The sequence below is a fragment of the Haliotis asinina genome, chromosome 14, assembly GCF_037392515.1.
Source record: "Haliotis asinina isolate JCU_RB_2024 chromosome 14, JCU_Hal_asi_v2, whole genome shotgun sequence".
NCBI classification, from domain to species: Eukaryota; Metazoa; Mollusca; class Gastropoda; order Lepetellida; family Haliotidae; genus Haliotis; species Haliotis asinina.
Genome location: NC_090293.1, coordinates 5,327,330 through 5,341,102, shown reverse-complemented (window position 1 = coordinate 5,341,102; position 13,773 = coordinate 5,327,330). Strand labels below are relative to the sequence as shown.

At 38.9% G+C, this 13,773-nt stretch overlaps 1 protein-coding gene across 1 annotated transcript; it reads right to left on the bottom strand.

Annotated features, from left to right (window-relative positions):
- Window positions 1–914: 914 nt before the first annotated feature.
- On the bottom strand, window positions 915–13,694 carry LOC137261735 (secretion-regulating guanine nucleotide exchange factor-like). The gene is made up of 10 exons (XM_067799518.1): window positions 13,605–13,694; window positions 11,933–12,062; window positions 11,214–11,363; window positions 10,371–10,450; window positions 10,061–10,130; window positions 9,451–9,546; window positions 7,453–7,521; window positions 5,561–5,728; window positions 4,837–4,989; window positions 915–3,830 (listed from the first exon to the last, which is right to left on the bottom strand). The coding sequence occupies exons 1-10, from the start codon at window positions 13,659–13,661 to the stop codon at window positions 3,670–3,672; spliced, it is 1,134 nt and encodes a 377-aa protein (XP_067655619.1). The 5' UTR covers window positions 13,662–13,694; the 3' UTR covers window positions 915–3,669.
- Window positions 13,695–13,773: the final 79 nt, after the last annotated feature.

Below are 13,773 nucleotides of genomic sequence, written 5' to 3'. Positions count from 1 at the left end.
CTACTTTAAGAATCTTTCTTCCATTCCAAGAAACTGAAAGGACACCCATCGACACCCACCCACCTCCCACAGCTTGTCAAAGCGGACAGTCAGTGTGCACCACAGGTGTTCTGCTAGGCATTACAGTATGGTATTCCAATACCAAGTAAATACCGTGTTAAAAGAATGCATGTACCAGCCATGGTAACATTTTGAAACTACTGAGGAAAGATTCATGTTCTAATGAAGCCTGATGGCTTCCAAAGTTTGTCAGACAACTATGGCAGTGTTTTTCATAATATATTGTTACTTTTTGTTGATATTCAAAGTGGTGTAAAATTTGTAAATTTTGCCTTATCACCACACCTTATAATTGTTTACCTCTTATTATTGTAATATAGTGTGACATGTTTTCTTAAACCAAAGCATGCCATGAAAGATATTTGTGTCCTTCAATATAAATAAAAATTTGAATAAGTAATATATTTATACTAAACCTGCACAAGCCCTTAAAGTATTTACAGCCCAGCCCAGGGATTCACCAGATGCAAAATATTGCATACAATATGCAATAATTTAGAGATTTACACAAAAATAAAATGTCTTGTGGCCTCTTGGACGGAAAGTGGAAATAAAAACATGCATTTGTCCGACTTACCTAACTTGCCAGCTTTACTCAACTGACTTTTGAAAACGAAACTAAATTAGAGTGAGCACCCTTTCCAAAAGAATTTCACGACACTCCCATTCATAACTCGTCCCTTTCTGTAACCTTGTTTCACACCAGCAACTAAAGTTAATTGATTCAAAGGTCTGATGTAGTACAGTAGTCAATTTTGATCAGGAGATAGATTATAGGTGAACTATCTCAGTATATTTTCTGACACTGAAAGTAATCTCAATGGCAGATATTTCCATACTTTTACTTTGATTACTTTTGTAACTTTAACAACCTGCTTTGTCATGCACAGAACAAATCAACATCCGCCAAGCTGTCAAAATCATGACACAGAGCAGTTTGGGTGTCTTTTTCCATTCCTCGTCCACCAATGAGGACGTCACAAAATAAAATTCAAATGATTCCACTGATCAGTCTGATGAACCAAGTAAATCAGCTGAACAAAATCAGTTCTCCACAAAACAAAGGTTAGAAACTGATATTTCCATGATGACTGTTTGTCAAATATTCATGGCTAAAAAAAATAACGATGGTAGAATGAAATGTGAACTTTGTAAAAAGGCAAAAGCATTATCCTTTCTCAAATGATGAAGGCTGTTTCAATCTTCGAAATTCCTCTTTCCCTGGACATCGTCAATCAAAGTCTCATACAACCAGTGAAACTGTTATTAAATCACAGTTAAAAACTGAGAGAAAGAATACCATTTCACATTCAACCACTGAGTCAACTGGGAGATTACAAACTTACGTGAAACTGTCTAAATGAAGGTTAAGACTCCTAGACTTTGGCATTGGACTCTCAAGATATGAATGACTATTGAATGATAAAAGGTCTGCAGAACAATTTGTTCAGTCAAACAAATCACACGTACTGAATTTGTTAAAGGAGGCTGTTGTTCACCATGTAAATAAAACAACATTTACCTACAAGTATTTTGCTACAAAAATTCAGATTTTTAACTATTCAAAAGCCCATGTTATTTAAAGTTAAACATAGAAATGCTTTAAATTTCCATGTGAACACTTGATTTAAGATTTATATTAAATCAGATATATCCACTATTAGATTCATTACAATTAGCATTTAGAGCTAACAGAGGAGTGGTAGATACGGCAATTACACTTTTGAACAGTATTTATCTACATTTAGAAATATATGGTTCATATATATGGATACCATTTGTTGACTTCTGCTCGACATTAACACCATTCAACCTCATGTATTACTAAAGAAACTCTGAGAGATGGATATCAATACAAATTAGATTAGATTAATTAATTCCATTCCTGTCAATAAACCACAGTTTGTTTGTGTAATGGTTCTACTTCACGACAGGTGCACCACAAGGCTGTGTTATTTCACCCACATTCTCTCTGTACAAATGACTGCTGATGTAACACTGACACAGCTGCAACTGTTAAATGCTGCCTGCATTGGTTGGATTTGATAGAGAATCTGAAGGGTGTGATAGGATTGAAGTCACTAACTTTGTGGAATGGTGTAGTTCAATTTTTTGATTATAGAATATGAACAAAATGAAAGAAATCATCATCAATTTCTGAAGAGATAAGCCATCTAAAGCACCAGTGAGCATAGGAGGTGAGGATATTGAATGAGTACATTATATGCACATTTCTAGGTTGCACCAAATCTATCAAAAAACATTAAAATAATGCCTGCAGAACAGTTTGTTCCATAAAACAAACCACATTTTGTACATGTTAAATTTGTTAAACATGCTACTCCCCACCTTGTCAATGATAGGATATTATTGTCCGATCAGTACTATGCAACTAAACTCTCATCCATAACTATTCAAAAACTCTTGTTATACAAGCATAGAAAAGCTCAAACTCATAAGTTTCCCCATGCAGGTTTGTCCATCCCAACAAAAAAATATCTGCAGGTTGCATTTCTTGCTAAGGTCTCCAACTGTGTGTGCAAACCTGTTACTTTGTGTCACTGGCAACATGGGGACGAACAAAACAAGCTTGTCTTCAAAATGTGACAAAATATTCACACAGGGCTGCACACTGGACGGATCACACCATATTACATGAAGGTTGAACCTACAGGGTATGGTGTTTCCACTATAAAGAACTGGTATATAAAAAAACATTATCATATGCATATTAACAAACCGTGGAAACTTTTTTTCAGGGTGCATTCATACTGCAAAGCTATCTCTAGAGATGTTGTGGTAGCCATTTTGTAATGAATATTGAACACTAATTAAAACACATTTTCAGTATTTAACAACTTTCAAAGTGTTCATCTGAACACTTAATCAAGTATATGAAAAGATTCTGATAACATTCATCTAACGGTCGAAATATTCCACATATTCTTCTTCCTTGTTCGTGCAACCAAAAGTTAAATCCAAACTTCCAGTCACGTTTGGGCATGTGAGGAAAGATGACTGTCACTGACAGCTAACCCCTTTGCCAATGGAAGATGTCCAGAATCATTCATACATTTTAAAGCACAGCTGACAAATACTGAGAAAGAATCAAATTTCATTAAAACTAACTTCTACAGTCATGCAGACATAAAACCATGGTTCATTTCAAGGTGAACCTGCGACCAGTCAGAATCAAGCATATTCCAAATTCACAGCAAGATATTGTTTGCATTGCATTCAATGGTTTCTATTAGTCAATACAATAAAACTGTAATGTAGACGTATCACTTTGTTCACCTTTAAGGAGTCACACATGGCTTGATGTTTCACATATTAAACAATAAACAAGCAAAACAATAACCATGCTCAGTGGAATGACTCCAGTTAAAATCAGTTAACAGTCAACTGAATATCACAGTACCTTTGTTCAACTATCTTGAACTTGAATTGTCTCAAGGTGCTCCTGTCACAAGTATTGATGTTCTCCTGTCACAAGTATTGTGTTTCTGTACCAAGGATCTAAGAGCTAATATGTGTCAACATTGTGGTCCTGTAACAAGTATCGATCAGCTCCTGTAACAAGCATAAGGCATTTCGACCACCATGTGTTCAGGTGAGAATCGCAAAACTGTGTCCAGCACCAGATCCAATATGGATGACTTCCCTGTCCTTCAGTGCTGCCACCTTGTGAGGAACCTTGACATCAACTTCATCTCCCGTAGCACACATCCCATGTTCATTCCAGCCCCACGTCACAAGATGTCCATCAGCTGGAACACAATATCGCGACAAGTTAAGTATCAGGAAAGGTAACTCATCTGATTGACCTTGAGACTCTGGAGGAAAGCAAACTGAGAAAAACACACCACCCAAAGAAGAGTTGTCTTCTCCATTACCATAACCAAAAAACGAGTGGGTGAGTGAGTTTAGTTTTATGCCGCACTCCGCAATATTCCAGCTATATGGCAGCGGTCTGTAAATAATTGAGTCTGTACCAGACAATCCAGTGTTCGACAACATGAGCATCGGTCTGCACAGTTGGGAACCGATGGCATGTGTCAACTAAGTCAGAGTGCCTGACCACCCATTCCCGTTAGTCGCCTCTTACAACAAGCACACTCGCCTTTACTAAAACACGTGACATGTACTAATGATTGATGCTGAATATTGATAACTTGTCTGTTGTAATAGCAGTATGTCTGGAGTTGTTTGCCTTGGGATCATGTGAAGAAATGTTACAGGTTGTTAATCTTAGTCAATAAAAACCAAAATGCCTAGAATCATTATCAGCGCAACCAAGATCCTGATCACACACAGCAAACCTAGATCTGAACCGCTCTTATCAAGTCTACATATGTACCACACATGGCAAACCCAGATCTGAACCACACAGACCATGTCTACATCTGAACCACACACAGCAAACCTAGATCTGACTACACAGCAAGCCTAGATCTGAACCACACACAGCAAACCTAGCTCTGAACCACACACAGCAAACCTAGATCTGAACCACACACAGCAAACCTAGCTCTGAACCACACACAGCAAACCTAGATCTGAACCACACACAGCAAGTCTAGACCTCAACCACACATAGCAAACCTATATCTGGACCACACACAGCAAACCTATATCTTAACCACACACAGCAAGTCTAGATCTGAACCACACACAGTTAATCCTGTCATGGCTAAGGGACACAACACCCCTAAAAACATTTTGCAACTCTTTCAGCCTGAAGTAAGTGTTTTCCAAGTGACAATAAGTACACACCATCAACAGCAAGGTTGTGTTCCGATCCACAAGTCACAGCTTTAACATTCTGCAAACTGTCGACTGGTCGAGGTATCCAATCGTGTGATCTGTCACAAGATCTCCCGAGCTGACCATAGTCAGCACGACCCCATGTATAAACTGATCCATCCTCTGAAACAGGGTAGAACATCTTCAAACAGTTTTTGCCAAAGATTTGTTTTCTTCTAAAACTATTCCAATAAACAAAATCAAGCCATGTAGTTTTGTATGTATTGTAGAAATTTTCAATGTGTATTTATTTGCTTAAAAATACACATTTAAATGAAGACACCAATAACAAACCTTACAATATTACTGAGAAATTAAACATTCATAGCATAATATGAACAATCCTGACAACAGCATACATAATCTGAACAATCCTGACAATAGCATACATAATCTGAACAATCCTGACAACAGCATACATGATATGAACAATCCTGACATTTCAGTCAAACAGGGAGCAAAGATTGGTGCTCATTACTTTTCAGTGGCTTTCAAGCACGTTCCATCAGGATATCCCTCAGAGATGACTGATGGGAGCTGTAAGCCAACAAGTTGTCACAATATGCACCAGGAATAACAGCGCAAAAAAGTAAATGCGTTGGGCAACTCGGTATAAAATACACAGCAAAAGAACACTTGACTGAAGCTCAACCCCACAGAGACTAATCTTGTTACAACTTATGTATGTCCTCACCAGTGCAAGACACAAGATGGGTCCAACCAGAGTGAAGGGAGACAACTCTTCTCCCACCAAACATTTCCAAGGGAACGAGATACGGCAATGCATGCTGGGGGGTGGTTTCTGTGGCGATGGTGATCTGGCCATGTTTGTTGCAGCCCCATAAACACACCTCACCAGTACCTGAAAATAACATGGTATAGACAAGTGTCTCGTGAATTGGGTTGACATCACTATAAACAGCATTTCAGTTATTCCATGGTGTCTCACAGAGACGATGTGAGTATTTCGGTTATTGCATGGTGCCTCAAAGAGATGAGATAGGTGTTTTTCAGTTATACCATGGTGCCTCAAAAAGATGAGATGTGAGTATTTCAGTTATACCATGGTGCCTCAAAAAGATGAGATGTATTTCAGTTATACCATGGTGTCTGAGAGATGAGATGTGCGGGTGTGAGCTAATACAGCTGGAGCACTACCTTTAGCAACATTTTAGTAACATCACACCAACTGACATCTGAAATACATTTCACATAATGTGATTCAAAACTCGGTTTTTGGATGACGAATGCTTTAACCATTAAGCTTCTATAATTGATATGAAATCAAAGGTTGTATGTAAAGCACTTTCAGCAAATCTTGGCGTCCTGTCAAACTTCTACATATCCTAATATTCCTTCCGAATGGTGCACTGACATTTTGTTCATACATAGTCGTACACACAATGCTCATCTCACATGCCTCTCAGTCGTCTTAAGCAAATCATGCACATAACATATGTGCTGGATCTGCTAATTTATCTTTTATTCGCTAGATACACACCATACATAAGTAAAAGTAATTGAATTTTTTCTTGCAATTTGAGAGTACAAGCTGCATGTTGAAATGTGTTTATAAGAGTGAGTAAATTTAGTTTCATGCAGCACTCAGCAATATTCTGGCTATATGACGGTGGTCTGTAAATAATCGAGTCTCGACAGGACAGTCCAGTGATCAACATTATGAGCACTGACTGGAGCAAATGGGAACTGATGACAGGTGTCAACCAAGTCAGCAAGCCTGACCACCCGATCCCATTAGTCGCCTCTCACGACAAGCATAGTCACCTTTTGTGGCGCGCATGGGTTTTTAAAGACCTATTCTACCCTGAATCTTCAGTGGCCATGTTTATGAGAAACCCATTAGCACAGGTGAAAGGGTGACAGGGGTTTTATGCACAGAGTAAGGTATAGTGCAGGCATAGCAAACAGCTCATAATCAGGGCAAATCTAGCATTCGAACCCAACCTTATATTTGCAGTAATCAAGCCCCTGACCATAAACATCTGGCTCCCAAGCCCCACTAATCTGATGGGACCTGAGGGCCTAGCGTTTTTAAGCTCTCTTAGTGCTAAGATAGTAGTAACTTAATGCTAATGTATGGCAGTTATGATTATCTAAGTGCTAAGAGAGCTTCAAAACTCTAGGCCCTGGGAGTAAGTAGCTGGCCGGCTGGCATATGGCAGCATGTATACAGATCATCATAAACGTTAGGAGTATGTGCAGGTTCCTAGAAGACCAATAGCTGGGTGTTTCTTCGTGAGTGAAAATTTCACATGCCATTCTCTCCAAATTGCCCAACAAACAATATAAGAAAAGTTCTCTTAATAATGGGAGATATTATCAGAGGTAATTACCTAGTTATCTCCCCTGAATAGGTTATTACCTCAGCTACGATCCAATGCAGATCAATGGTTCTTGAATACCAGCCAGTGTTGCAAACATAATACACTGGTTTGTAAATGAACATTTTTCTCATCTAAAGGAAACTGTTTGAATGGAAACAATCTTTTCGCTTGTTTACTTCATCTGGACATCCATATATATACAATAAGACCAAACAGATCAGGAAATACATGTGATACTTACTGGTCAAGATGGCTGTATGGTTGGACCCTGCTACTGTAAGTCTCGCGAACAGCCTGCCAGGCATCTGGACTGCAAACATACATTAATGTCTTTCATAATCTTTATTTCTTTTCAAAGCAATAATCTGAGGTGGCCAACGTCACCTTCCAGTAATTCAGTCAAATGTTTACCAGTCTATGTTTTCAACATCAACCATCTGGCACAGTCATGTTTCGAGACATAAGCAATAAGTACAGGAAGTAAGCAGAGTAGAATTAGCTAAACATTAACTCTTTTTGAAATATAACAAAATCCTGTGTTTTTAAGGACCGCCATATAAAAGGCAGGGGGCATATAGAGTCATCCTCCTCTGTGTCCATCCATCTGCCTCTGCGTATGAATCAGGGAATGTACTCTATCCACTTTTCCACAAAAAAATGTGCTATGGAATTCAATGAACTTACACGTGGGCTTTCTTGGGACTCTAATCGTTTGCCTCTCATATTTTGTTTTTGCAGTTCGTTGTTGTGGGTTTTTTTCATTAAGTTTAAGAGACATTTGAACTGAGGTACATTTTGCTGCATTTACCTATGACGATAGTGTAATAGGGCATGAAGTCTATCCACTTCTCCACAAAAACTGCTCAAACAGAACTGAATGAACTTCTACGTCTTTCGTTGAGGCTCTAAAGTTGTGTATTTAATAATGTCTTATGAAAATCCTTAATCTTGTGACGTTTACAGATGTTTGAACTATGTTGAATTTTGTTCTATTCAGCCTGTTTGTTCCATCCAACAGGGGGTATACGCTATCCACTTCTCAAACACTTACACATGCATTACAGGTACTCTAAAGGTGTACATCACATATTTTGACTATGTATTTTATTGATGTTTTTCCAATTTTAATGCCATTTGAACTCATATAGAATTTTGTTGAATTTCTCTCTGAATATAGTGTTACTGGGGATGAAATCTATCCACTTCTCAACAAAAGCTGATCAACAGGATTGACTGGGCTTCTACGTGCGTTTCAGTAGGAGTCTAAAAGGTGTGCATCTCATGCCTATTTCATCTATTTCTTAATTTTGTCACTTGTACAGATGTTTGAACTTAGTGGAATGTGGTTCTATTCATCCTGTTCGTCCCATACATCACGAGTGTACTTTATTCACTTCTCAAAAGCCACTGCACAAAACTCATTTACCTTACATATGTCTTTCATACGGACTCTAAAGGTGAGCATCTCATATTTTGTGTTTTTGTATTTTGTAGTTTTTGGTATGTTTAGAAACATCTGAATTCAGATAAATTTTGTGGAATTTCTATCTGATGATACTTCTCCACAAAAACTGCTCTACAGAATTGATTAAGTTCATACATGAGTTTCAGTAAGAATCGAAAGGTGTGCATCTCATAGTTGCATACATGATTATCGAACTTGTTCAGTGGGAAATAAATACCACAGCAAACTCAGTGTAAGGAACTCTTCCTACAGCAGCGGTCGCATCGTGTTCCTGGACATATTTTTTTCTTGTTTTTTTTATTTATTGTAAAGAAAGCCACTCAAATATTAATGCTATCAAACTTGATTAAAATCATTGTTCATTCAATTCAAACAAACCCTGATTCTTCTTTTCGGCATGACACTGATGTGATCATTGTCTGCATTACTATTTATCAATGTGTCAAACCTATGTGAATCCACCATGGCAACATGGGGAATTGCTAACAATACAGCAGTAGTGTTAGATGTTGAATTTTGTTCTTCATTCTTGACGACCCAACCCCATTTGACTGTACAAGCAGTACATTGCAGATTAAGTTCTGACACTGGCACCTATTTCACAACACCATCAAGTCTTTGTTTAAGCATTGGAGTTAAGATCAACTTTGAGCCTGGATCACTTTGTGGAATGAGCATCAGAATAAAAGAATATTCTATTGTCCACAAACATAATTTTGAGTATACGTGATGTTACCTGTACAACTCCTTACACTGACTGCCAGTAACACATACCTTCAGTTGGTACTTCAACTTTTTGCACCTTTGACAGCAGATCAATTCCAAGCTGACCTTTCCGACCTTGACCCCAAGTATACACTTGCCCTGATTCTGCAACCAGATTACCTTTGTTTAATTGATCTTCACAAGATATGTTTCACATGATCATAATTACATATCTAGTGGAATATACTGCAACTTGTGTGCTATGAATTCAATGGTGGAGACACTATACTGCAAAGCATCAATTTGTTCCCAAGTGAGTGATAACATCGTTTTTAGCAATATTTCAGCAAAAACGTGACAGGGATTATGAGAAATGGGCTTCACAGATTGTAAACATGTGGGGAATTGAACCTGGGTCTTCCGTGTGAATAGCAAACACTTGAACCACTCGGCTACCCCACTCAAGGATGATCACTAACTACAAACTGTCAATCTATTGTCTTAGAAATGGCTTCAGAAATGAAGCCAGAGAGATTCATTTAAAATTTTCAAAATTACACATTAATCATAGCTTTTCTATCAAATTACATTTCTAAACACATTCAGAATTCACAGAATCGTAATAAAACAAGACATCATATTATCAACAGACATCACAATCTGTTCATCCTTTCTTTACCTGTAACAGCAACAGCATGTCTCAAGCCAGCAGCAACATCCACGACCTTGCCAGGAATGTTCACCACTGTCTATACAGAACAGCACAAGTAAACCACACAAAAAAAATTCTTCTATTTCCACCCTATCCTAAAGCTCATGCCTCAAGTAACTTGTTAAAACTTTAAATGACTGTTTACCATGGAACAGAATATTCAACTGTTTTAAATTTTGCACAGAGTCAAGAATAATTATGAGCTTAAAAGTAAAATAACATAGTGAAAAAAAGAGATATTTCCCACTGTAATGAATGCAATAAAATATCTACTCACAGGAACAGAAGATGACTTTGTTGTCCGAGATCCAAGCTGCCCAAATGCATTGGAACCCCAAGAAAACACTTCTCCTGTCACTGGAGGGTGAGAAATGTCAAGGTTTCTTTAACATGTTGGCAGTACACCATTATTACAGATGTAACAGATACACCATAACATTCAGTGTGAACACTCACATCAAGATCATTTGGACCATTAGGTGCTGAAACCCAAAGACTCAGGTCAGAAGTCACCCGTGGCTGCTTTGTCTCACCTCATCTAACAACACAGGCTGAACTGACCAATCTCTCCGGGGGGGGATTAACTTTCTTCACCCTGAGTGAGTGAGTTTATTTATATGTCGCTGTTAGCAATGATCCCAGATATCCATGGCCGGGACACCTAATACGTGATTCACATATTGCACCCTTTGAGGGAATTGCACCTGGATCTATGATGCTATGAGCAAATCTTAAACCACACAAATACCCCACCACCCCTCTTTTACCAGTCTCAATTCACAATATTTGAATTCTTTCAATATTCCCACCCTAAAAGGTCATACAAACAGCATGACATAATATGCTTTGAGGGCACCTTCAAAAAGTAATCTTACTGTCGTACAGGTTGTAATTGACATAATTTAACAATCTGTTGTGGCAGAATTGCTCTGTAACATGGCACCCTGACCTGGTATTTTTTCATTTAAACATATTTTATTCATTGAAGAAAAAGATTGGGCATAAGGTATCCAACTTAATGACACCCTGTCTCTGACTTTACATTCTATTATTCTGGACTAAGCTCCAAACAAGCTTGATAAAAACGCAGCAGTTCCTTTCTTAATATGTGATAACTTACCTGACAGAGAAAGGGTAAAATCCCAACCACCAGCTGCCTTTATAACCTGTCTGTCTTTCAGGGCTTCCACTGATGTCAAGGATGTCTCATCATGACCTTGACCTGCCTGACCTTTCTCATCAGATCCACATGAAAGTAACGTGCCCTTTTCTGCAAATACAGATACCCATCAGGCACACACAGAAAACATTCTGTTCAATACTTGTCTTTCATTTTTTCTAGATTCATTCAATGCAATTATTTAAACTAAGCAACAAAGCCTCTTCTACTGTCATTTGGTCTAACCCCCGAAGATCTAAGGCTCACTGACTTTGTAACCTCATGTGAGTGAGTGAGGTTGGTTTTAAGTCGCTTTAGGCATTATTCCAGCAATATCAAAGCTAGGGACACTATAAACAGGCTTCACACATTGTACTAGTGTAGGGAATAGACCCCGGGTCTTTGGGGTGACCTGAATGCTTTATTAATCACTAGGCTACCTCACCGCCCCATCACAGCTGGGATATAGCTGTTAAACACAAACCAAACAATCAATGTCACTTGGTATCCACAACGCATCTACATTTCACTATCGTCTGTCTGACAGCCAATGAAAGTTGTCTTCCGCCCAGATGCAAAAAGCCCTGAATTAAGCAAGTCTCTATCTTCCTTTCGTTCTGAATCCAACTACAAGATGGCCCACCACACTGCCACAAGGGTGATATCAAAACAGTTCTCACTTGTTACTGCCAGTGTGTGTCCTCCTCCTCCACAGATACTGAGGATGTCATCAGGCACGCAAGTTATTTCCCTTGGTTCAAGAACATCATCCTTGTGTCCTTGGGCTAGCTGACCATGACTGTTCGCACCCTGAAAATACCAATTAATTATAAGAACTATTATCACTTTAGTGTCTTGTGCCGACAAACACAATGACAGTAACAAGGCAAGCTGGGATTCCAACCTAGAGACATAAGTTTCAGATTATGTCTTGGGAGTTGAGTTTTAAGCTGCTTTCACCAATTTATCACCTCACTGGGACACCAGAAATGGACTTCACATGTTGTACCTATGTGGGCAATCACACCCAGGTCTTTGGAATGAAGAGCAAACACTTTGACCACTAGGCTACCACACTACACTAGACAGCAAGTCAAAAAGATGATAATCCTACATAATGAACTACAATGCCCACTTCAAAACATTGACTGCAGTCACACTGTGTGTGTGTACGAGTGACAGAGAGAGTGAATGGCCACACGTATAAAAGTATATATGAAACAAAACTTGGGAATGAATGCAAAGGTATCAATACTGTATCCAGTTGAATGTAAGTTTCTTGAAACTTGAAACAGAACACAGAACATGTAACATATATTCTTCCAACATGGATGAAATCTGTTTTAGATGCAAACACATTCCTCTATGATGCATAGAGCAAAAAGATACATTCCATTTGCTGCTAGTGCAGGTGTTAATTGGAAGGCCTATTTTAATACCGGGGATGCCAGTTTTGAACACTGGAATGACCAAAAATGTCCACAGTACAAGTCAATATACACACAAAATAGAATCTGAATCTGGAATAATCATTCCACCCTCTACCCTTTTCTGTTACACTGAACTCTACTACTGCATGCCAACCTGGCGCACAGGTGACACATTTTGTAGCATTTGAAACATTACCAAAGGGAGTACCAAAAGTATTTCTTCTTGGAATGGGGCTTTGCCAAGGCAACTGGACACTCATGTCAATGATGTCTTCAAGGTACCAGTCTCCATGGAACCTCAGAGTTAACATATTAAAGGATGTTATTGATTGAATAGGGCGTAACAGAAAATTGCTTTTTGACAGGTGCTCTAAGATGTTTAAAAGACAACCATCATTGTCAGTAAGTATACGTGGTTTGTCATTGGCGGTAGTAGTTTGATAGTGAGTGGTACTCAATCTTCTGTCTCGTGGGATCTTCCAGTGGGTACCTTATGTCAACAAGGCTAACCCTCCTACACCAACTATCAAGAGACGTGGTTTTAGACTCCGCCCACAATCACTGTCAACAGGGTCGATGCAGCCAACCGTGCAAGTAGAAAGACTGAACAGATCATTGTGATTCTGAAGCTGAACACACACGCAGACACTAACTGACACTACACAACACTTTGCACACTGGTTATGACTGATGTTATTCACGCATTTACCACAGACATGATGCATTTTCACACGTGCGAAACGCTGTTTTGCGCCCATGGCGGTTTCCGGTAACAAAAGGAAATGCAACATGTGGTTCAAACTCTGACACTCAGATTCATAGTTACCAATAACAGACACGTGAAACGGCTATGGGCTGCGCATAGAGAGGACTTTACCATACAAGAAAAAGCAATGAGGTTTTCAAAAACATAATGCAATACCCATGAATAAACACGGCGATGCAATCGCTCATTCTCACTCGCACAACTCTCTGCCATTGCCCATCTTCCATGTGCTGTCTGTCACGTGGTGATTATTGACAGGCGGTGACATTTTCGTGACCTCGCATTCAGCTGTTCTATCGACTGGCAGCACCCCCTCGTGTGGCTT